This window comes from Tubulanus polymorphus, chromosome 1 (assembly GCF_964204645.1).
Source record: "Tubulanus polymorphus chromosome 1, tnTubPoly1.2, whole genome shotgun sequence".
NCBI classification, from domain to species: domain Eukaryota; kingdom Metazoa; phylum Nemertea; class Palaeonemertea; order Tubulaniformes; family Tubulanidae; genus Tubulanus; species Tubulanus polymorphus.
In genome coordinates this window covers 24712316-24738225 of record NC_134025.1, presented here as the reverse complement: position 1 = coordinate 24738225, position 25910 = coordinate 24712316, and the positions used below count along the sequence as shown (strand labels likewise).

Below are 25910 nucleotides of genomic sequence, written 5' to 3'. Positions count from 1 at the left end.
CAGCATTAATTCATTGACCATTTGCTAGAGTTTTTCTGTTGGTTTATAGTTCCTGTGCATCGTCTACGTGATGAAATAAAATTGCGAACTGCCTTGAATCCTAATCAGGAAACAAATGATGAATGACAACAAATATATTGTATGGACATCTGTTCTGATCACAAAATAACTTTTTATTAATATCATAATATCATTCAACAACTTTACAATTTACATATTTTTGATAAATGCTCAGTTATGCCGCCATAAATTCATGTCGTTTAAATGACCAAGACAAACAGAAAGCCTCCGGTAATATTGGTGGGAAAACATCATCGGCGGGTTAGAAATAAACGAGGTCACTGAATTTCATGCAGAGCAATTCACAGTTTGAATACGTATTCTTATAAATCAAAATAGATGATACTCTTTGCGCCGAAAAAAGTGATATAGAAATATTTGGCAAGCCCAGGATTTCTAAAAATCAATATCAACTTTACATTTTGAGTGGCAGCGAAGTGACAAAGCAACGTTACTGAAATTAAGATTTAGGACGTATAGGACATGTTTTAAGTAGCAGGAGGGCCACCTCGACTGTAACAGTTAGTATAGAGTATTTAGGTACGATATATTACAAATGATATGTATATAGATTTGGTGTTATTTCCAAATAGAGACCAGTACAAGAAAATATCAACTAAATCACAGACATAGAGAGCTCACAATTAATAGAGGAGCGGGGGAGGCATGACGAACACGTATCATTTAAATGCAATTCGTATGTATTTCAAATTTCCCTTTTATAGATTCTTCGGAAAAGATGGCTGCCTTCCCAAATTTCCGGAGAAACGCTAACTTTTAGATATTCGAACGTATGGCTAGTGAAATGCTACTAGATATATTTCCAATCAGACGGAGCTTTTAGAATATCGTTGATATTTGAAGGCAAAAAGTTATGTTGTATTTCTACTGCGTTCAAGAAGAAGCCATCATTTCTGTAAGGTTCCATAGGCTGTTTATGAATATAGATAATGTAATAGCGTAACGATACTGCGAAACATGCACAGACAATGTTTGATTATCATATAGAAGGCTATCAATAATGAAAAAGTGTGTTATTAGTGATTCAATTAATCGTAGTATTCATAATGAATAATAAACCTTAATTATTATAACATTTGGATGATCCAGCATCTTTTAAAATCAACAAATCGCGGTGCCTTTGGTTACCAATAGAAGTTGGACTGGAGAACATCAGCGGAAAATTTGTAATATATAATCTTAATAGTACTGCACGAGTGGCTTGAAAAAGTGTAGAAACTTATTTTTCAATCTTTATGGAGAAGAATTAATCTCGACACGTTCCTTGACCGTTAAACCCAAATGTCAAAAATAGTAACACTTAAAGACTTTGAATAGATTGAATTCGTCGAATGCTATGTCGTAATGCACTCAGAAATTTAAAAGCTTCTTATCACTTATATATATACCACAACGAATTCGTTAATATTTAACAAGGGAACAACACGACGATGTTCGTACGTTGTACGAAACTAACAAAGGGGCTTCACGTAATATATTCCATCATCCTCATAAGCCATTCCAGAATGCCAAGCGTACGTATATATGCATGCAAATAACCGAATTCTTTAGTATTCTATTTACATTGAGTTGATTCTTTAATAGTAATTCTGTAGTATTGCTTTGATAGATGATTAAGTTTTTTTTGTAACATGAAGTAATATATAGTCCATTTTATATATATTTAGTGCAAGGGTCTCAAAGCGTGCGTACCATGTAAGAAGTTACCAATCCAAAACAGCATTTAATAAGTGCAAGGCAAAAGAACTCGTGAAATCATTTACTAGTTAAGAATTTCAAACTTAAGTATATTGAGAAGACTAGTTGTAATCTACTAGAATAGATTATACGCATTGCGATGTTCAAACGCCTACGTAGAATACTGAAGTATTTAGAACACAAAATCCCTACAAAAGAATCGAAAATAGATGAAAGGTTTTTAATAATTCTATTCTATAAATTTCGGTGGGATTCGTTCCGATTCGTAGTTGTTTAACCAATAGCACAGATACAATCCGCATTGTTTGTGTGTTATTTCACTAACGAAACCTTCTGAGATCAATTTGTGAAACTTCATCAATTATCAAGTAATGATAATGATTTAATTTAATCATAATTAAACATATATCTTATTAAGGTCGTCTATGTAACGGAAACAAAAATTGCGCCTATAGCATGAAGGATTATCATGATAGACAAATGAATTATAGGCCTACAGATGTACATATCTTATTTAGTTTACTCAATACAGAAAGGTCGACGAGGGGAGGCACACAAAACCAAAGATAGAGTCGTCGTCATTATTTCATTTTCATTGGAAGGTGCCGTTTTTTTATGTGAGGAATTGTGTTCTCACTCGAATTTGAAATTCGGACCCTGATGTTCTCGCTTGACTACGGCCAACTTGGAATGCTTTCCGAAGATGACCTTCTGGTGAGCGTAAGGTGCCTTTTTCGTGCCATGTAGAAGAAGTGTCCATTCGAACAGTGTTCCGGTTTGTGGCTTCTCGGAGTCGAAAATGACGGCCAGGCGCCACGTACCGCGTGGATTCTCGGCCCAGGTATGTGTGGTCATGAACGGCCACTTAACGAAGCCTTCTTTCGCATCTTCGTCTCTTGGGCGTTTACTCAAAATCATGGATCTGTAAAAGGATATATGTACAATGTGTAACGAATTCCATTTTGAAATGTTTTGACACGTGTGGGTGGGTCATCCCTACTTACGTAGTGTTCATCGGTGAGGTGAGGAAAATTGTAACGTCTCCCCGTCTGCTGGCTCGAAGTGTAATGAATGACTGAACGTGTTCCAGGTAATTCACTTGATTCTCATGTCCTTTACAAGCATCGGTAGTGATCGTCAGAAGCAAGGCTTCTCCTTGATGAAAATCACTGAAATTGTACACGAACGGAAACTGAACATTGTACTTGAAAGTGATTTCCCCACCCCATGAAATTAGTACCGAATGTTTCCAATACATTTAAAATCCATCCTAAAAAGCTTTATCTTTTGCATTGAGATTTCAAACTTAACGACTCTTTGGTGTCATGTATCTTTTATCTTGACAGACTAGAATTTTTTAGAGTTCATACCTTAATTTCAAAAATTATATATTTATAATTATATATATCAAAAATTATATTGATATTTTCCTATTGATAATGATGACATTGTCTAACATTCAATTTGAAATGTATGCTTATTCGAATGAGGTCCATTGGGTCCTGCGGTAGTATGATTAATGCAAATAGAAATAATTCGCGATTTAAAATAGTCGAATATGAATTAATTTCACCGAAATAGAAAGAAAATGCGTCAGCAATATTTTTTTTTAACAGCGCCTTTCAATGATAATGATATAGTAACACGTATTCTTTTAAATTTCTTGCAAATGTAAAAATTATTACGATGGTAAATTAGTTTTGATGTCGTCAAAGGAGTGTTTCGAAGGGAAGGGCTATAGTGATAACGTCGAAACAACAACATCTGAACGTTATTAATAGTTGAACGTAGCCTTTGAACGAAGCCTTTTAATTTCAGCGTTACTTGATTAGCATCGTTGCCATGGTAACGAAATGAGCAGTTCCAGTAAACATGTCCATGACAGCAGCTGAACACGATGATAGCAATTATTCTTACATTCAAGATTTTACACAAATTACTCACGCATGAATACAAAGACTATTTCATTTCCTTTGTAAAGCATTTAGCTTATTGCATTGCGTCTCGTGCATCATCTAAATATTGAGCTTTTTAAGAAATTGCGTAGTTAAACGTGAGATTGAGATTAGCTGTGTCTGATGCGTTTGTTTCCCTATCGAGTCTAAACAAAAAGAACTTACTATTTTCCTTTGACAGTTCCCGCGGTGCAGTGGTAGCGATCAGGAACGTTTCGCCAGTTCAGGGCCAGGTCGACCATGTCACCAGCATCGAGCACGCCGTATCCGAACAGATGATTGAACTCCAGTCCTGCTCCATTTATCGTCCAATTATGTTTACCGCTATTATCGTATAGATGATTTCGCTTGGAAGTTAGAACAGTTAGATGTTGGACATCACGCCATGTCAGTCCTTTGCTGTAAACCAAAATTGAATTCTTATTAGCTCATGGATGTACAATTCCTGATAACATGAAAGTTGTGTAAATACGAGTCCTTCGCTATTGCAATGAGTCTTCTTTATTCTAATCCCAACTCATTTTACATATCAGAAAAACAAGATATCAATCTCTTCATTGAATAAAGGGGTGATTTTTTGAAATGACACATAGAATGCCATAGCTTTTGTGTTATTATTATTCTAGAGGATTTCTTACTTGGCTTCCAGCGCTAGCGCGAATACTCCGGCAGCCTCAGGAGCAGCAGCCGATGTGCCCGAATGTTTCAACGTACATTCACCATACAGATCGACTGTTGCCTGAAATGGCATATTGTAACCAACGTCAGATGCGTAAATTGCATTAGATCCCTAACAAAGCGAGTAACTGCATTTTGAAAAGAAACGTTTATCTTACCACTCCAGCGTCCATGAACCAGGACTTTCCATTGGAGAAAGTCGATGCAAGGGTTGAAGAACATGACTCGTCGTAGCTAGCAGTTTGGCCGTCGTTTGTGGCAGAGTTGATAGAAATTGTCCACATGCTCGCCGCGTATCCATCACAGTTGCAGTCGTCATCGGGCCCTCCATCTCCCGATGCCCAGACGTAAATACTACCTTTACCGTGGCGACCCTAAAATAGATATATATATTTTATTCGGAAAATAGATTATACCTCATGAACAATACATAAAATCAGATTTAGAATGTCTTAATAGCATTATTGAAATGTTGCACATACTTCATTGACACCGTTGACGACTGCTCGCATAGTAGCATTGCGTGGTCCATCGACAGTTTTACCATCGTCTGTGGGACCCCAACTAGCGCTGTAAATGTCTATCAGATTGGGCTCGTGGGCCATCGAGTTAGCTTCGATTAAATCAGTCATGTATGGTTGATCCAACATACGGAGTCCTTGAAAAATCATTAAGAAAAATCTTTTCATGAATATTGAAATAAGTGGGTGCTTTAGCTTTAGATTAACATCACCCAGTCATTCATTAATCATTTTAAACATTTTTTAATTGAAAAATCTAATTTAATCTCTGGATGGCTAGTGCGAGGGCATTCGTCAAATATGATAATGCGAATCATACCGGCTATTTTAGAATCGTATGCCACGCCTACACCACATATTTCGTTGTCACGTTTGGCCGCAACTTCACCGGCGCATCTCGTTCCATGGCTGTAAATACATGAAATATATTAGGTTTCTCGTGATTAGGTGTGGTGAATTATCCAGAAGACAAACAAGACCGAATCTAACACGCAAACGCGTAACATTCGTGTCCAAGCCTAATCAAACTTATAGCCACGTGATTGATTGCTTTGCCGTTTAAAGCGGTCTTGCCCTAACCTACGAAAACTATTCCATTTGGTTTAATGATATTACATAATATTTTATTACTCTGGTTTTGATAGCTGTTAACCCGGGATAAGTTTTTGTCTATCATTACTGCGGTCAACAATTACTTTTCAAATGTTCGAATATATAAATAATTGCTATTTTTGTGTTCCGCAGCAAGGAATTAATAAACTAATGAATTTTAGATTTTAGTTAAGATACTATACAGTATTTTTGAACAATGCGTAATTTGATGGTCTCAAATTCTGGGAATGTCTTATAAGGAAGGGAGTTCGTAGGAAAAAGCGTGGGCTATCGCAGATGCCTTATACATTGCCTCAAAATGAATCCTCGTGTCCATAGAAACCTCATCAAACGGTAGGCGAATGATAAAACAATTCCATATTCATTCGTAAATTTAGTCATGAACACTATTTGCAAAGATCTTGATGTAATAATGGACTGCATGCATATTTCATTATGCTATGAAATGAAATATGACGAAGAATGATAAGCGAAAATGTGCGGGATAAATTTCAAATTTTACCTGTTAAACCAGTCGTCCGTATATCTCGGGTAGGGGTACGGGTCGTTGCTGCTGAAATCGTAACTGGCTTCCGCATTCTGAAAGCGAACAAAACCGTATCGCCCGATTTAATCATCTCGTACAACAAAGAACAAATATTTCCACGCCTACAGTTTTCGACCAAACATGAGTCTCTTTGTAGTAATCGATTGGACAAACACGGCGCTAATATCAATCACTTTTTTCTCAGCGAGTCCAAATACAGGACCATCATTAATAGTCAAGGTGAGCCGAGCATGTATTTTTGGTTTCTTTCTAATGCAATTTGGCCTGTTTCCAATTTAAGTCAGTAAAAAAGAAAATAAACATTTTCTTATCTTTTCTATCTGTTTATGAATAATTGGCGTGAATGAACGTTACATAACGTTAGAGATAACGGTTCTTCTGTTCCAAGACTGCTAACGAAAGAATATGGCAGGAAAATTCCGAATTTGTACTATTGACAATACCGAATGTGCGTATTCTATGCAATTAATTGGTATTCTTGAGCCGTTGGCAATTATTGAACGAAATATCATTCAACAGACTGAGCAAAGCGTTCTATGAATGCGGCTTGCGTAGTTAGGCTTGATATATTCCAGTAACAGTGCGGGAGTAATTTTTGAATTAATCATGATGAAATTGCCACAATGTAGCCGATGTGTACACGGTCTAGGGTTACGAACGAAACATGAAATCTCAAACGAGGATTTGCACCACCAAGCTGAGTAATCCCCCAGGGATTAACCTTTAAAACCGCATCGTTGCAGCTAAGCGAAACATAATTGAGTATCAAAAACATATCCGAGCCACCATTATCATGTTGCGGTAATTTATTTTTGCTAACGTTCGTGGGCTTGGAGCACGGGTGCATTACTTTTAAATGAATCTCCGATGAATAGTCGGACATATCAAATTTGAAATGAAACCATAATGGAAATGGCAATAAGGTTATAAACATTGATTTAAGAAAACTGATATCACTTACGTAATTATCCCATATATCCGGATGCATGTAATCGACACCTTTAAGAAAATGAAAATCATCGTGAAATGTTGAAAAAGGGATGTTATGGTTACAAGCAATAGTTAGAAATACTTAGATATGCGCACCAGTTTATCAACAATGAAGTACCATCACCGATTATAGACTTATTTCAATAGAATTCTGTATATCATCAATAGAACCCGTCAGTGCAATCATCCCCCAATCGCCCACCATAAAAAGGCTTGAATCACAAAAATCAGTAAATTCCCTCAGCCATTATTATCATTACAATCATAAGTGTTTCTTGACCGAGACATTGATCCCGGGCTAAATTTCAATGATTTTATATCTTCAATTTTGCGTTATTTATCATACTATTTTTCTCCAAGACTTGGGCACAACAGTGTGCGAATGGCCGACTTCTTCGTTTTTATATTCAAGTCAATCGGCGTATAAAACTAGCAACATCATTTACGTCATATCTAGTGTACAGTTGACAATCATGTAAGCAAAGTAGTCATTATCTACCGATAGTAAAATGTGCGTGGGTTCACAAATCATTGGTGACGGTGGTACCGAATCTGAATGTTCATTTTATGCCGAACACTTAAAACGTCTGTATCGCAACGAAAGTAAACTAGCAAAAATCGACGACCCGGACATTTCATTGAAGCTCTTCAATTCGAACTAAATCTCGAAATATTTTTTATATTCTAATCTTTCAATCATTCAAAAGGAATTGATATTATAATTCACTTTTTTCGATATCAGACCCATATTTCTATATTCTTTTTTTGCGTTTCCCGATAGTTACGTATGCAGAAAAGAAGAAAAAATCTACTTCAGTAAAAACTACTTCTGGCAGTTTTTCCCGATTGAAATGACTTTTTTGAAGGGATCTTATAGAAATCTGCGGTTCGTCGGATATATGTCATGGATTTGCGCTAGTGGCCGTGAATGATGATGGAGAGCCGTTTATGTCAAGGGGCTTTGATGATAATGTGGTGTTATTAGTAACGAAACCGCATGACTTACCGTCGTCCATAATTGCAGTAGTGACGCCCTTGCCTGTGATATTCAACGCCCAAGCAGCCTCTACGTTCAGATCCAATTTCTTTATTCCCCCCGCTTGGCCGACATTTTTCTAAGAATACAAAATTAGCGATATATAATTTCACGAAATGACACCGTTGTGTCTAAGCCCACGTTGTACGTCGTTGTCTCCTCGTCTAAACAAATATTTCCCATCCCCTGACCTTCAGGTGTCTGTGTAGCGGCATCTGACATTATAGAATTTTTCTCCAAAGCATAACGATACGTTATGAAGCTCTGTAACTTTATTTGTAACGAAAAAAGATCCTTACCAGGTACCATTCTTTTCCGTAAAGTGGATCGTTTGGGGCTGATTTATCGTGTCTGTTATTGATGTGCCCGTCGTCGAAATTTCCGTTCAAAGGCACGCCCCGTTGAATAGGCTTGTAACCTCGTTTAGTACGTCGAAAGCCAGCCTGCTGGACTGCTAATCTAACCTAGATTCGTAAAAAATGTGATATAACCAGAATAAAGATCATTGCAATCAGTAATACCCTTTTAGTATCCATATTCGTTCTTGAACTTGGATCCACCCCGAGACTAATAAATATTCTGAAATGCTAGGGAAACAAGTTCAAGTACATGCTATAGTCTTAATGATTATCTCCAGCTACGAAATGAATAGATAAACATGTGTATACCATCAGCTTTAAAACATTACAGTCATAATTTTGTAAATTGCAAATGAGATCTTTATTTATGCGCTTAGTTAATCCGCTATGATTTATACTTTGCTGTTGGATGTTCCATATGAATTTGATTCTAATAAACTTGTTTCAGCGGACGCTATTCAAATGATCGATGCGGCTTAGTATGACAGGCAGACGTGTTTCTAAAACAAACACGCACTCCCAAGACATACGAAAACCCCCGCATATGGGAATTCGGGGAATCCGCCCCGAGTGTAGCCTCCGCCATCCAAGGACTTACCAATGGATCTGCTCGTAGTTTGCGGGTGTGAGGAACACTTCTCTTCATTCGGTTATGCGGAACTGCTTTATGTACAAAATAGAACTCTTTTTTTGATCCAAGCACCTAAAAGAAAATTACCAAATACAAATGTATTGCTTTAGCCACTTTATTTGACTAAAATTAAATAATATTATACATAGGGAAGGGTGGATTTTTATCTTTGCAGACATGCGTTATTTCCCTTGATTAATCTAAAAAGTTGAGCGATATTTTCGTGCGTCATTTTTATCCCATCATTTCTGAGAAAGACAATAAAAGCCCTGTTCACTTCGGATCATTTTAAACTAAACGCTGATAGCACAACGCGATAAAATCTTTCCACCAAAGGGTATAGATTTTCACCCAGTCTTTAGCAGCGCTATCATGTCGTATTTAACGACAAAACGCGTCGACAGCAGCGCAGTACAAACCGATTCGCGCGATGCTGTCGGCAAAGTATCTGCAACCGTCAATTTGCGGCTGCACGACGAAAAATTTCCCAATCATATCAACTAAGACTATTTTGTGCCATACGAATCCGAATTCGACCCGGCTGTGGATAACTACACAGACACGCCCATCGTTAAGTCGAAGAAAGGTTCATTTCTTATCATTTTTGTTCAGTTTCAGACGAAAAGTCGTAAATTATGCATCCCGCCGTTCAGACAGGTCCACCTTCCCCCGGCCATTCTCACGTTGATACATAACTAAATTATCCACCACCGACGAAGAAGAAAAGATTTTTTTGATCGCATGAACGGCACGCTATATTTATAACCTCATCCTCTCTCGAGGGAAATGTCAGAAACGAGGCGACAGAACTGCAGTGGTGCATAAATTGATGTTGATGGTAGAAAATAATATGTGTACGTATCGGCTTGATACCCCTCCTTCAGTAGAATCTGCATTACGACTTGTAATTAGATTTGCTGGAGGTAGATAACTTAGTAAAGATATGATATGATAGCGGTACTGAGCATTTACAGACTTTAACGAACACTGAGTACGCGAATTGAATAGAAGTATTGTAAGATCTCCGACGTATTTGGATGCAATTTTGAAAATTTCATCGAACCAAAGTTGTTTCTTCTAATCACATTTAACGTTACGGCCGATAAAAAATTTCAGTGTGGCCCAAATCTACAGTGTCACTGAATGGCAGGGTCTTTTTTATTATAATCTTTATTTGACGCAGTGAAATAAAAACCCTCACAATAATGTTTATATGCATTATAACTACGTGATGCCTTATGGGCACTGTGTTAGTCGATGCGCCACTCCGTCATCGAAATTGGCATAACGATTGTGAATTTTGGCGTTAATTTTGTAATTTGATTAATTTCACGACTCTCATTTTCAATTTCAATACAATTTCATGTTTTCAAATATCGGAGCGCGTTTTTCCAAAGCAAAAAGCAAAGACATTGAGGCTAGACTGGTTGCCGAACAATTCAATTCAATCGTCGATATATTCAAATTCAAAATAACTTTGTTGATTCTTGATATTGTATTGTATATGGTATTGTAAATAATTGTATTGTGAATCATATATATTGTATATTCATTGTCGATAATATGCATGCTTTCTTATAGGCGTCAATAAACTTACGAGTCATTTTTCTGTTGATCATTTGGAATAGCTATTTTGAAATGTACGTTGTGTAAACCGAAATTAATTAACATTCTATCACTAATCATCGGTTTCTACGAACGTGATTTCAGCTTTATTTATCGCCATCGACCCACGAATCCCATCTGTACAGCACAATTTGAACAGGTACCAGTAGTTACCATAGCAACGCTCGTATCAGACGGCCGAACGGAGCGACGGGATTGGATGCTGTCGCTGATGATGAAATTCTCTCATCCTTTATTTAGCCATTTTCTCTTTATACGCGTATTTTCCTATTAAACCGTTTTGTCAACCGCTTGTGTTCACGAATATTCGTCATTCGGTACAAATTGCCCCCATACTTGGACAGGGGAAACCACTATTTCTTTCTCCGATAAAAATGCTACGGCGTTCCTAATCAATCGTTATTCTGCACGCGATTAGCAAATATAAAAAATGATATAATCGTTTCTTAAGTATACACCCAAGATCGAAACATTCCCTTTCATCACAGCCTAGAATAATTAATCAATCATAGAATCTCCACAGAAGTCAAACGTTGAAATTAACGTGCGAATGAGTTGTGACATTGTCTGAAATGTCAAGATTTCGACGAGTTTTCTTTCAGACGAGATCGTGTTTTCATCGAACAATCGGGGTTTCATCGTGTAAGTCGTCGTATAATACTGCTTATGTCAAACACTCAGTCATGGTCGTATGCGTTGCCAATAAGCCTTTCGTGTCAAAGCTGAGTTGCTGCTTCAAAGTAGGATAAAACCATCATCTTTCACCAATGGAAAATCACACAGGAAACATTTGCCATCGGAATGCCGTTATCATGATTACGGATGTAGTCGACAGAGCGCGATGATGGAAATTTGCTGCGTTTTCTTTCGAATTCGTTAGGTAGATGTATGACCTCTTGACTCTTGGAGGATATGCCACCCAATAAAAATATTCGACTTTTTTTAGAAATTAACTCAAACATAATTCTACCATTGCTCTTTCTTGAATAAGGAGGAATTTATAGACTTCATTTATATAAGAGGCCAGCTATGTTGAAGAAAACAAATCATCAAACTATTCTATCATCTTAAAATAATGCTAGGAAAGACACAAGGATTCACAATTTTTATCACAATGACGCAGAAAATAATTGAATTGATGGTATTTAATCAAGGTGCTCAAGTACATACTTCCATATGTATATATCGATTTAGACTTCATCAATTTCTTTTTAGTGCACATAATAATCATTGGGAATACACTTGAATCTATCAGCTTCAATCTATCATCTACGTTCAGGAAAAGAGCGGAGAAACTTTCACCAAGCAGCAGTCGAATGATTAATATTATCATATCATATGAATATGGTGACTATTCGTTGATCGAACGAATTACATTCCACTGAAAATCTCTATGATCTATTGATGATTTTCTGTTGTCTTTGCAACTGAATATGCAAAGAAATATATGAAATTCTTGTGAACTTCTACGCTTTTAGGCTTAAGTCTTGAACGTCAGCCATAACTAATTCAGGGCCAATGCTTGAATTAATGCGAAGCTAATTAGATCAGCTCGTTTCCATGGCATCCTATCTATACTGTATGTATTGTCTCACACTCAAACGTATCATGAATTAAGCATATAGGTCCTGTCTTTTGCATAAACACCAGTACCACGACGGGAAGCAATCGTGACGTGGGCGCCGGATGTTCCATTGATAATCTTACTTCATGTAAAGCTAAACCTAGAAATGAGCAATAATACCAATACCGGCAAAGCAAACAGCAATCTCATGACAATAAATATTTGAATCGATAAATTCTGACGATTCTTATTAGTGTCCTCAATTTGACTGAGTTTAGGGAGGAGGTCGTGGGCTCAGATATCCCAACAGCAAAAAAGCGATGGCGAACATTTTTGGTATTTCATTCGGTAAATGGTTCGTAAAGGAAAAATAGTATTGACTGTAGTTTCAGTTTTCGGTGATGGAGATATTGCTAGAAGAGCGATTTCTTCATCTCCGGTGTGTACGAAGAAATTCTTACTCAGGGGATTTAGTGACATGTCGACATGGCGACGTGGTGAGAGAAGCGATTCGGTGCGTGCAATCATCCCCAATTTCCGTTCACGGCGGCCATAAAATAGTTTTATACGGATGGGTAGTCACATTTTGCCTACTGGCGGAGAATACATTTATAAACCTTTATGGAACGCCAATTCCACTTTGCCAGGAAATTCGCATGCCCATAAAGCTTCTTTAAGTGAAAAGTCTAATTCTAGACGTTTCACACCCACAAAAGTAGTTCTAAAAATTGGCTACGGAGCGCAGTGAGCGATTTTGAAAAACATACACTCACCCTTTTACCCTAGAAAATAATACTAGCAATATTTTGGAATTTTTCGTATTATTCGTGAATTAAAACTTTTATCTAAATGACATATCCGTTTATATACCCACAACGTTTCAGTTGTTGACCAATAGCCATTTAGGTAAAAATTATCTTAGTTTTTTCATGTACCATCCTTTTCCGTGGAACTGAGAGTTATCTTATGTATCTATGCTATTAATTTGTCTTAGATAACGTTGATATTTACATATTCTTATTAAATGAAACCTACACTTTAATAAGTAAAGATGTGGTGAGGAAATTCGTTTTCTTATTTCTTTTAATTCGTCTTAGTCATCGGGAATAATATTCGTCTGAGGCGTTTTAAGAGCAGTTATACCTTGGTGAGAATTGGCGTCAAATAATTCGACGAACAAAAGACTAAATGTGTGAATTATAAACCACGATATTCTCCATCAGTGGGTGTTGATAACATGTGCTGGATCAGCCTATTGCGTTAACTAATGGACAAAATGACCGCCAGCAAGCGAAAATTGATTCGTTGAATTATTAATATACGACTATTGACAGTTAAACCTCTACAGCCCCATCGCATTATATGGTATACAATATACGTATTTTGATCCATACAGAAACGAGAGAGATTTGAAGTCTCAGCTCAAGCGTCGAGAATGAAACAATCTGCTTTCGTATGAAAAGAATTTGCCGTTTACGAGCACGTGGAAGTAGTAACACGATACAACACGAAAGAAATCATTTGTCAAATTTCTACTACACCATAATTTTCTGTGAATTATTCTCAAATAGATAATCTTCATTTACCGTATAAAATGCTTTACAAACCACCCATCGATGGTTTTTATATTGGTTTGACATCAAAATGAGATAAAAAATTGTTATATTACTATAATTTTTGCGAGATACATTTTCGATTTTGTCGAACTATTTTCAATAGTGCGTTAGAAACCCACTGATACTTACCGGAGATATGTACGTAAATCCTGTCCTTTTGGCGACCAGTTTGGCTTGTTCTGAGCCTCCATCCTCGTTTAGGTGGACATGCCAGGTGTTGGTCATCACATCTTTTGCGCTTTCTACATTGTCCGGACTTGTAGATAGAAAAATCGTCCCTATACACAGCAAGCTATGTAGGCACCATGATATACGGTTTACCATCGCCGACGAGATCTTCGATCCTCTTCAGTGTCCGAGTTGATCGGTTTCAAGCTATTTTTCGCCCTTTTCTTTAATTTACCGTTCGCACGTTGAGAAATTGTCACTTTACAAATGAGTTTACGTACCCGAGACAAAAGATGTCTATCCCTGCTTATTTTTTGCAATGCAGGGATTCTCAGTGAACTAAATATGTCAGCTTTCAATGATCAGTTGCTTGCTTCTTGTCGATGCTGTTATGGTGTCCCTGTATCACTGCGGATGCATTCTGACGTTGGATCTGACGTCATTACCAGTACATAATATATGAGCACATACAACTTAATAAGGGGAAATCAATGAAATTGCAGCGTTGCTGCTGATGTTGGTTCTCGTATGCGAATCAGACTTGCCAATAAAGCTAGTTTGGTTGTAGAAGTGAGAACCAAATGATATTATATATGCTTCATTATACAGATATCATCAGAAATACCTGAAATTCTCTAGGTGAAGATTGTGTGATGAAAACAGTGCACGGATAGATTCCCAAAAATGAAATTTAAGTTTAGTGCGATCTTCTACGTCTAAATTGAATATGGTTTTAGATATCCATTCATTGTAATATTTGCATAATTTCCTAAGAAACGTTTAATACTGTTCAGAAAATCACAAACCCGAAAATGTGATAAGGGTTTGAAAACCAGCATTACTGACTGCAAATTGCTTTGCATTGAAGTGACAAATATTTTCTGACTTCTTTTCCAACAAGAATATATATATAGAAATTCATATTGTAATTGAGACTGAGAAGAATAGTCAGTGAAACAAGTAATTCACCGTTTTCAATTGTCGACACATCTAGATACGTTGCTACTGTATTCGGTATTGAAGTTACCGCGAAAGATAAGGTAACTGTCACTAACATAATGGTTGTTTGTCGAGTTTTCGACGATTTCGAACCACCGGACCCAAAATCTCGTTCTCTACACAGCTTAACGATAATGATCACGTTGAACAGCGCAGTCAAACAAATTGGACAGACATAATCGTACGTGACAGATATGAAAAATATTATGTTTTGACTTTCAGCACTTCCGTATTTACAACCGAAAACAACCGAATAATGCACCAGAAAAAACGTATTGGATGAAATACATAAGTTGACAATTGAGACTCCAGCTACGGTCAACCTAGCAAAATTTGGTGTGCAGACGATACGAGCAGTAAAAGGGAATAGAACCAACATTAGTCGTTCAAACGCTATCACGACCACGATCCATGAACTGCAATGCATGGCAAAATCAAAAACAAATTCGTATAACGCGCAAAATCCGAAGCAGCTAAGGCAGCCAGGTAGTTCGCAAATGACAAATGTCTAAAATAACCACTAGTCATTATGGCAATACTCGCCACGTTACCGATGGCACCGAGTACAAATATAACTGGCATAGCAATTAACGATATTCTCAACAAGTTCGGTGGTAAGTCAGAAAAACTGGTGAGCACGATTGCCGACCAGTAAGCTGGTGCTGCTAAAGAGTTGTTATTCATGGTCCACGGTTTGGAGAGTCTGAACAGTGAAACCGCGAATTGCTACTGGATCCTGTTGAGGCTTATCATTACCTCTGTTCACGTCAAGATAAAAAAAAGATTTCTGAATTTTCATTATAATTTGTGAAAATGACTGCGGGCAATACGTAAAAATCAATGGAAAACTTTCGGTCAAATTTCGCAATTTTCTAACGCAAAGATAATGACTGTGATTGGATATTTTGCGAGGATCATCAAGTAGTCAGAGTTGATAATAATGATGACTGCACTGACGATGCACTCAACTATACATGCACTGAAATTCGGTATTCATATATCAGATTTCATTTTGATTTGACCTTGATGGGAAAACCTTTTTGAATTTATAACATTGTTTTCTGAACCAATATCCTCCTGCTCAGACTGAATGACCATCCGAATAATCCCTTCGAAAATACAAGTATTTTTCACTTGTTTCGTTGACGAATAAACCGTTCTGCCATCTTCCGATTTCTTGACGCACCAATCGTATAACGTAACTCCGTTCGGCAAACTTTTTCGAAAGATATTTCTCGATTACCAAAAATTTGTTATCACTATAGTTTCATGTGTCATTTACATTAAATCAACTGCATCTCTCGTTTATTTTGCTTCAAGCAAAGCTCGTCGTTTTCCATTTCTCACGGAATGGGGATATCATAAAGTACTTTTGATCAATTGAGTAAAGTTTGCTTCATATCGCACCGGGAACCTTTTTATTCACGTTTTGTTTAACCAACCCCAAAACCTCAAGAGCATTATCATCCAGGTCATGCTAAATTCATAGAGTATGTATTATCATATATTGTGACATAAATTCTGTGCAGGGTAATGTGCATGGAAACTTAAGGAAGGGATATTTCTTGCAGATTCATGAAGGTAAGGTGCTTCTTTCAGAACGAAAATCACGCTTGTACAGGATTCTGAATCTAGTACGAGAACGCAGATAAGCCTACATCATATTCTTTCCCAAAACGCCGATCATTTTTCCGTACAATTATATATCAGATTGATAAGCACATGTAAATCACAAACAATGTTAGAATTCCTGCTGAACAAAGTATACTTTCAAGGTCATCTTGTATATTTGGAGTACCACTATCGGAAACGACCTAAGGGTTTTACATGTCGATATCTAAATGCGTGGTTAGTCGAGTGAAGCACAGTTCTGACAGTAGACAACACGTCTATAAGAGACCTTTTTCATGAGCGGCTGCACCTGACACAATGACTGAGAAAATGAAGCAAGCGGAAGGGTATATAGAAAAACCGGATGGGTTTCAAATTTGCCACAGGTATTTTTCGGAATTGCTTGTAAGCTCTCCATGTAAAAAGGTGTATTAAGAACGTATATATCAAATACCCCGAGAAAAAACGTAGAACTCCTTAACAAATTAATCAGATTTTTATTTATAGACTTTTCTTAACAATGGCTGAGTCAAAATTATTCTTGGTAACTAGACAGTTACACCTGCTTCTAAAGAATTCCAAAGTCTATTTTCGCTAGCATTTGTTTACTGTCAGTTTGTCAGCCTAAACCTTCTAAATTCATTGTATTGTTTACGGAGCGGTATCATTTATCCATTGAGTCTAAACGGTAAACTTGACGCGCGCGAATAAACGCATATTTCTGAAAACTATATTCAAGTCTCAATCTTGGTTTCCAATATATTCGAATGTAACATCGTACGCACAGCGAAATCCATATGGTAAGTAGTATGTTGGTTCGATGCATCATCTTCTTAATTTACTAAAAACTATTGAAACAATAGCCGCCTCATCGTTTAAGTCTAGCAGGGAAATACTTTTTTTAAATGTATGTTATTTTTTGTAAGATCAGCATTAATGATGGGAGACGCAGCCATTCTTCAAGAAGAGAAATATATGACAAATTGCTACAAAAAATGCTATTGAATCTTATCGTAAATTTCCTAAATAATTTATCTATTCATTGAACTTTTTACACTGCAATAATTGCTTCATTTGGGGCTTCAAATCGATATGAGATCGTTTGAGAGCCGACTGTCCCGTTAAAGACCGATTGAGATTTCTTTTTTGCACAGTTTTAACGCCATGGATGGTCGTTTCATACGTCTACGTAATCTTACTATTATTTTGAATATCACTTCTACCGTTCTCGGGAAAAATGCTCACGACAAAGTAGCTGTAGCAAATGTATGCGCATGATATGTAAAATAATTCTAAAATACATTTTGGCCGTGTCGAAAATAAGTAGTATTCACTAGATTTCGACACTACCCACAACTCACCCTGTTCGGCAGTGCGGGTTGTGAGTTGTCACATTGTCGCATTAGGTCGTGAATCAGCTGGGCGCTTGGTCGAGAGGTTAGGGTATTCGGTTTCTCATATTAGGTATTAGGTCAAGGGAAACGTATGCTTTTATTTAGTCTAGTAATCACATATCACAGCAAGTGATACGCTTGTAGTAAACCAACGATTTTCCGAAATAATTAATATTCTAGTCGCCATCATCAGTTGCTGAGCATGAATGAAAGTAGCGAAAGTTCGCTGCACACCTGAGCGGACTTGGCGCTGAGGCGAAAATCATTAGACACTCGGCGAACGACGAATGCGCTGGAAAACTAATATCACCCGCACACGGGACGAATTTGACTCGGCGCACTTTTGTTGGCATTTTTGCCTGGTTTGCCTCTAACCAGTAAACAATATATGTCAATGACAACTTGTTTTTCTCTTTTATCTGACCGAGTCGTTATAAAGTGCCTGTCGACGAAGACGCACTGGTTCATTTATCTACCAGTGGCGTTTCAATTATCTTCTATCACAGTCTCTCATAAGATGTCACTTATCTTATTATCGTCATTTCATCAACGTATTGGTATTTTATCCCGTGATGAATACCATTTTCTTCGGTTTGCTGGATAATATCGGGATAGTTTTACATCGTATTGATTGTAAAACTATACGCTATCGTTTATCTTAATAAAAACGTATCGAACATGTGAGTGGCAAATTCACAGCTAGGAAGTTATGAATTGCCGATAGGGATGATGGCTGGGTTATTCGGATAAAGTTCGGGATGATGATAATTTCAAGGACTCGAACCAAAAATCATGGACGTATTACTTTTACCTGTGGTTTAGGCCTTCACTGCCCAATAGAGTTATAAAGGCATCTTCGTATCCTAGACTCTTATGCATTCTTAAAACAACATCCATCAATAATCCTTGCACATCTATGGAAGGCGAATACCACCAAAACATGGTTATATGTCATTCGATAATAAAAAGGTTTAAATAGGTGATGAAAACATGAAACACTGTCTAAAGGTGATAAAAAGTCAATTGATGGTATTTTATCATATTTTCATATTTTATCATATTTTAATCTTTTACCACCTTTCCACGGTTGCCAATAGCAACCATTCGATGATACTACTAACGCCATCTGTGCATATAGAGGCTATCAATCAATCTATTTCTAGTAAACAGTAGATGAGTTGCGGTTTCCAATGTCTCTACTCCGCACTGCGTTGTCGCGCTATAATCTTTGAATCCCAAGCAAATTGAATATAGGGCCTACTTATCTTGTTCGAATCCCTTTTTTTACATATACATTATTTCCTTATGAATTTTGATCATTTTTTGTAAATTTATCAAGAATGCCTGGATTCTGAGGCATTTTTGTTCCCATTCATGACTTCTCGGAGTACCTTTAACGTTGGTAAGGAAATGTTAATTTTCCTTAAAAAAATCTTTGCGTCAACATTATTGTGATGACTTACTAACTTTTATTAGACTGTGAGAATTTTATGTATCACATATTTGTAAAATTTGGACAATTCATGAATACGTTAGTAGTATCATCGAATGGTTGCTATTGGCAACCGTCGAAAGATAATGAAAAGGTGGTAAAAGATGAAAAGGTGATAAAATATGAAAATATGATTAAATACCATCAATTGACTTTTTATCACCTTTTGACAGTTTTTCATGTTTTCATCACCCTTTCTTATGTTTTCACTATCTTTTTGTATGTTTTCATCATCTATTTAAACCTTTTTATTATCGAATGACATATAACCATGTTTTGGTGGCTATTGCCTTCCGTATTGCTTTTGGCAGGTGAACTCAATGAACACAGTGGCGGATCCAAAGCGACCCGGGCCCTCTATTTTTTTCCAAAATGATTTCTCAACCAGGCGTAAGAAAGTTACACAGTGGCAAATTATTTCCGGTTATTTTGTTCTAGAATCAATGCTCAGAAAATGATCCACTTTTTCAGAACTTTCTTGGGGCCCAAAGATTCCCTTGAGGACTTTGCGTCTACGGCGCTCATATTTTTGAATATACCATGTACGTGTGGGCCTTTCACAAAAGTAAGTTTTGTAAAAATCATTTAATCAGCGGAATACCGATAAATCATGTCTCCAAGCGGCGGCTTAAAATCCACAATCATCCTCATGCTTGGATATTTTCGTAGTGTATTAAAAAGTATTATCACCACATTCCAATCTCTAAGAAAATTCGTAAAAACGGAATTGAAGACTAAGGTGGGAACCATAACTGACAATAAGAATTGATCCAGGCGTTTGCGCGCGTTCTAAATTCCAATAAGATTAATTACGTAAACGGAGACGGCTTACAATCAATCATCTAGAAACATGACAATTTTCATGGTGAATCGCAGAATTTGCCCGACAAGCCAGTGAACTTCGTTACAACAAGAATTATGTGCGTAGCGTATAGGTTTCCAACTCGATATTTATCAAGCGACCGTTTCATTTTTGTCGAATAAGCATCGCATCATCAAGCGTCACGCGGCAGCCGCGGCAGTATCAGACGTGCTGATTATTCAAGGGATATTGACTTGCGGTTGTAGAATCCATTCGCAACATTCAGTTCTTCAAAACGTACACGTTCTGGGACGGGTTGGCAAGGAATTGCAAATTATTCATTGCGAAGACCAGAAAATGATTATTTTGGCGTAATATACAGAGACAATCAAAGAAACGGCTGTAAGAACAACTGTTATCAACTTTTAAATGAGAAGCTGGCTGTCTAAAAGGACCCGCTGTAATGTCTGTGCAGTTCAGTGTGCTAAGACGTCATTGACGTTTGATCTCTTTCGCGTCGAGTTTCTTTAAAAGAAATTTCGTGTTTGCTATCACTGTTATGCTTTCATATCAACCGATACTATTTAGATATCATCCATCAGTCGTCAGTTACACTGTATACGTCGTCGGTGAAGATGTCGTTTGGCATTTGAGTCAGTCTTAGGTGGCAATTACCTGAAGACTGGACATGAAAAAGCGCTTACTTGGCTTTCTAAGTATTCGACGATAACTGCCTCAAAAAGTCGGAGCTTTTGTATTCTCTCTGTAATATGCACATGTTGATTTTCATTTTTTTTATTTTCAATTTTTTTCCCGTAAGCCTAACAACCGGAACTGGAACAAGCTTAGTTGATTATTGGCACAAAGATTTGATGCTTGCCTAAATAAAAGGTTTTAAGGGTTTTTAATGTTTTTTCTTTTCATTTCATTTTCTTTTCAAACGCTCCAAAACACGCGCTTAGTCTTCGATTGACTCTTAAAAGGCGATAAAGATTGTTCATCATTTTAGTACGACGTAGCTCATGCAATTTCTTCTCTAAAGATTGACAAGCTATAAATCTTCATTCTGTCAATAGATGACATATACTTTAAGCTAGCTGACGCATAAATCCGCGTTATTTTCTCCCATCTCTTTAAACACGTATTGACGTAACGACATTGCAGGTTCTATAATTGATTCTATAATAGCATTCTGACAGCTGGTGAAAATGGAACCTTTTTAAGCCGGTCGCAGAAGAAATCTTGTCGTCACGTATTCCTTCGTATGTCCATGTGCCTTTTGTTTACACATTTCGTTGCAGAATAACCTTATTCGATGCTGGGGGTTCGCGTGATCTGAATCTTTATACTTTGATATAAATCTCATAAATAATACGATCATAAGTAGATACCGGGGTTCATTTTATTTTTCATTTTCATTTGTCTCCTCGCCTTGTCCTTCGTTTTATTTGTTTCGGGTCTGTTGTATTTCCCTATGTTTATCAAGCAATACAATTGATAGGATGTCATCACCATGAAGTCTGGTGTTGCTTCAATTTCGCGTAATATTTATGCGTTTCGTTCAACTTTTATCCGATGTCCACGCGTGATTACGATTTAACTCTTCATTCGTATACTGTCTTATCTTAAGCAACAGTATACGTTTTTCTTCTACACACCTCGTTCGAGCGTTACTCTAATAGAAATCATGTCATTATTGCTTGAATCGAATGTCTATGGGTGGTCAACTAAAAAAGCAGAAATCATGATCCGGGGCATTAAAAACCTCATGTTTCCATACGCATTGTGTGGCAAACCGGTCAAGTACCCTTTGCTTGATACATTTCTGAACACTGGTCGATTAATTTGTCAATCTTGTAATTTGATATGAACGGATAACCGTGTTTACATGCGACTTTTGATTCGAGAAGACGAAACATGAGCTCCATCATCAAAGTATAGACGACTCGGCTGTTTCTGGCCATTTCTCAGAGAACAACTAGATTTCGTAGTGTAGACTCTGCAAGTGACAGAATCTCGATACATTAAGTGCTGAGAATATGAGCGTAGTAGGCGGTACAGATACTATTTTTTATCCGGGAAGAGATAAAATGATCTTATTAGCCAATATGTTTCTGATGATAAGACTCTAATGGTGGAACTTGGCAGGGTGGCTGTCTCAGGCAACCGACCCTCCTTCATTATTGAGTTGATTGAAAACGAAGCACCGAAGCGTTCATTTTCTGATTGATCACTGTCAGAATCAAATCTGACATTTTATTCTACAGTTCTGGGCAAAAAGATAGGTAAACACCCCCGGGTGATTTCGGAAACGCAACGACGATCCTTTTTTAAAGAAAACTATTCAGTTCTTTTCACATCCGAATATGAAACCCACGCGCAGCATACGTTAACCGGATGTTCTCTGAGGCATCATAATTTGATTACGGAGATTCAATTTTCAAATGATATCAAACCGAGATTTGTATTATATACCACCAATCTTTAGTTTCTGGCTGTAATCAGTGTTTAAGTTCCTCTTGAAGCAGATCAGCAGATCAGTCATTTTATCCGATCGCGTTCATTCCGTGTTCTTCTCCAATGTTTTCTACAGCGACATTCGTTTTTAACAAAGCAGCCGCGCTTATACTTTCTCGAAAGCAATCAACACGTAGAAAACCCGACATACGAATTGAAAATAAGGTCTGGTAACTTGATTATCGTTCTATTAATTCTCTCGTCCTACGGCACGCAACTTGCTTTTTCATATATTACGTCGAGAATTTATTATCAATCATTGAAAATCCTATTATTTTGCCCGCGCGATGAATTCCACGTGTGCATTGTATCTCTCAGGCAAAATGCGAGGACTTTATTTGCATAATTAACGCCACTAATTTACTTGATATTAGCAGACGAAAACTGCTTGACATGGAAATGTCAATATCGCTCACCTATCGGATTTCCGTCAGGAATTAAGTGTAACACAAAACTTTCTTTTGTGAAAGTCTCTCCCGACAATCCTGGTCAGCGCAGAAAAACATCTCTGATCGTCGACGACGGCATCAATGACAATAGATCACGTAGACTTGTATAACACGGGAGTCCAAGGGTTCAAATTCAGTTTCCCCGACATAACGACGAGGGCCCATTTCCGAAAATATAACACAGACTTAACATAAAGCGTACATACGATTTAGATTGATATTCTAACAATAACGAATGATTTTTTTCGAAATTATATTTGAAAGAGATTCGTTTCCGGTTAATCAATGCATTTCGAGATTATAATCCCGGCACAAAGCTCTTTCTCATCATCGTTTCTATTTTGAACCTTTGTTTTCTATTCGACGATTATCTCTTTTTTCCTCTGACGAAATAATCCGAGACTTCGTTGCTTATTTTTATTACTTGTTTTGGTTCATCGGTCGCAGCTGTGCGGAAAAAGTGATGCAGTAATTAATTTACGCTTCCATCTCATCAGACTCTCCGGTATCAGTCAGCCCCAGGGTGCTTTTGCTACGACGCCATCAAAATGACTAATTATTGCTTTCTCTGAGAGTCTTCATGAAAATACGGATGTAGTGACCACGCGGTGAATATTGGTTTCACACCGCTTATACGTCACGGTTGAGCTGATTTTTGATTTCTAAAACTCTGCCGAAAAATCCATTAGATGCTTCACATTACTAGCTTCAAATTAACTGTCATCAGGGCGAAGCATATGCCATAGCTTCATATTTTCATTTCTGCCTCAGCGATCTCGTAACGACTTTTTATATCGGGTGCTGTTCATTTTCTATACCGGGATATTCATCAATCCCACCGATCTATCCGCCGATGACGGATGATTGTTTATTTTCAGCTGACGATTTTAAAAGATGATAGCTTGCAGATACCTGAGAATACGAGTCATGGGGTATTGCGAACGAAAGGTACATTTAAAAGGCTTACTGTATAATTACCGAAACGGAACGGAACAGGGACCGTATACGAAAATCAGATGATAGCTTGAAAGTATGATAAGTCAGTGTATCGCTATTGTTACGTATCGGATGAGAAGTTTTAATCAACTACATATTTCACCGTGATTGCATTTTTAATTTCTATTTTCTAGTCTTATGTAAAGCGCGGAGATTACTCTGTAGATATTGCACTATGTCAAGAAAATAAATTATCATCATTATTTCATGTGTCAATTCTTTGTTGTTTTATATTACGACATTTTCTATATGTTGATTGTACACATTGTCGTAATTTATTTCTGGAGTAAATAAATAAATTGGCGGTTGGTGGTTTTAACTTATATACAGTCCAGTGTTTCGTTCCGTTCTGTAAATACACAGTTACAGAATTTTCCCCCTTTTTGCACCTTAAAAATCTTGTGGAAAAATAACCGATTCGAAGGCTAGGGAGAATAGTTCATTATGACGTTTATACCAGCGCAATCTTACGATACAACGCGTTCGTTACCTATAGAGTAAAAAGAAAAAAGTTCTCTTTCGCATTACTATAAATCTTACGAGAATTGTTATTTACCGAAACGGCAAATGTAAAGGAACTGTTCAATATTTCACCCAATTAGATGCATTTAAAATCTTAAACTACTCCAAGTTTACGCGTTTTGCATAAAGTGGGACAGTTGATCTTCAAACTTTTTTGCCAATTTTTTTTTCGATAGAGTGCTTTAGGCATCGTCCTGGTCGTCAGTGGTTGCCCTTTGGGCTTTTGGTTTAATTTTACGCACGATATTCCGCGAAAACCAATTACGTGATTTGTAAAGGAAACCCCATCAAAAATCACACCAGAAACCTACCTGCCTGTGAACACGATATGAAATGAATATCCAAAATGGCGTTCCACAACATTTATTTAATGAGGCTAAAGGAGTGTCCGAAATGAATTTCTGATAGGTCTGGATTTATTCAATGAAGATAATTGATATCTATTCTCCATTTTTTTCCCATATTCAACTTTTTCTAACGCAGCCTCCCAAAGCTCGCTTTTATGAATCGTAATGAACTAAAACAAGATTTTAGAAATTGTAGAATAAGGAATTATTTCATTTTCCACAAGCATAATGAAGTATGATTTATTTCAATATTATGTGAATATTGCTGTTCGCGTATTTAACACAAGCGGTAGTCTACCATAAAATCTGCCATAAGTCTGCCAATCGTCAAATAGAGATTGAGATATATTATTCATATCGCTATTCACAAGAAAATAAACGCCTAGGCCTACTATACGGAATCGTACTGGCGTAATGCACCGCAAGCAGAAATGTCGATTTACATACTTTGTATCTGTCATGTTTAGCCAAGTCTTCAGATCGATGTCCAGTACAATTATTTGATCATCACGTAAAGTTGTTTCAATTCGGCGAGTAACATCTCCTCTTATCACCGTGATCAGTATTGACTTACCGCATAAATAGGATTACACTGCATTAATCTGTCAAAGTCATCTTTATTAATGGTCCATAACTTGATAGCACGCCGTCAGACAACCGATGCGGTGAAGGATCACTGAAATGTCCTGAATCGGGTAA

The 25910-nt window shown here is 37.1% G+C and overlaps 2 protein-coding genes across 4 annotated transcripts in view; one reads left to right on the top strand and one right to left on the bottom strand.

Annotated features, from left to right (window-relative positions):
- Positions 1-157: 157 nt before the first annotated feature.
- On the bottom strand, positions 158-14143 carry LOC141902972 (neuroendocrine convertase 2-like). The gene is made up of 13 exons (XM_074790925.1): positions 14044-14143; positions 9076-9180; positions 8418-8582; positions 8089-8197; positions 7054-7091; positions 6048-6124; positions 5253-5341; positions 4895-5070; positions 4571-4786; positions 4373-4473; positions 3900-4133; positions 2784-2948; positions 158-2701 (listed from the first exon to the last, which is right to left on the bottom strand). Exons 1-13 carry the CDS (start codon positions 14137-14139, stop codon positions 2413-2415), a joined length of 1860 nt encoding a protein of 619 aa, XP_074647026.1. The 5' UTR covers positions 14140-14143; the 3' UTR covers positions 158-2412.
- A 2437-nt stretch (positions 14144-16580) lies between these two features.
- Positions 16581-25910, top strand: part of LOC141911872 (cephalotocin receptor 1-like) — a 46739-nt gene continuing 37409 nt past the window's right edge. For 2 of the 3 annotated variants that reach the window (XM_074802954.1, XM_074802967.1), the window contains exon 1: positions 16936-17078. The gene's annotated coding sequence lies outside the window, so the exon portion shown is untranslated. Of the gene's footprint in view, positions 16663-16935; positions 17079-25910 lie in introns of those variants that run through there. The other variant, XM_074802959.1, reaches the window with a different exon arrangement.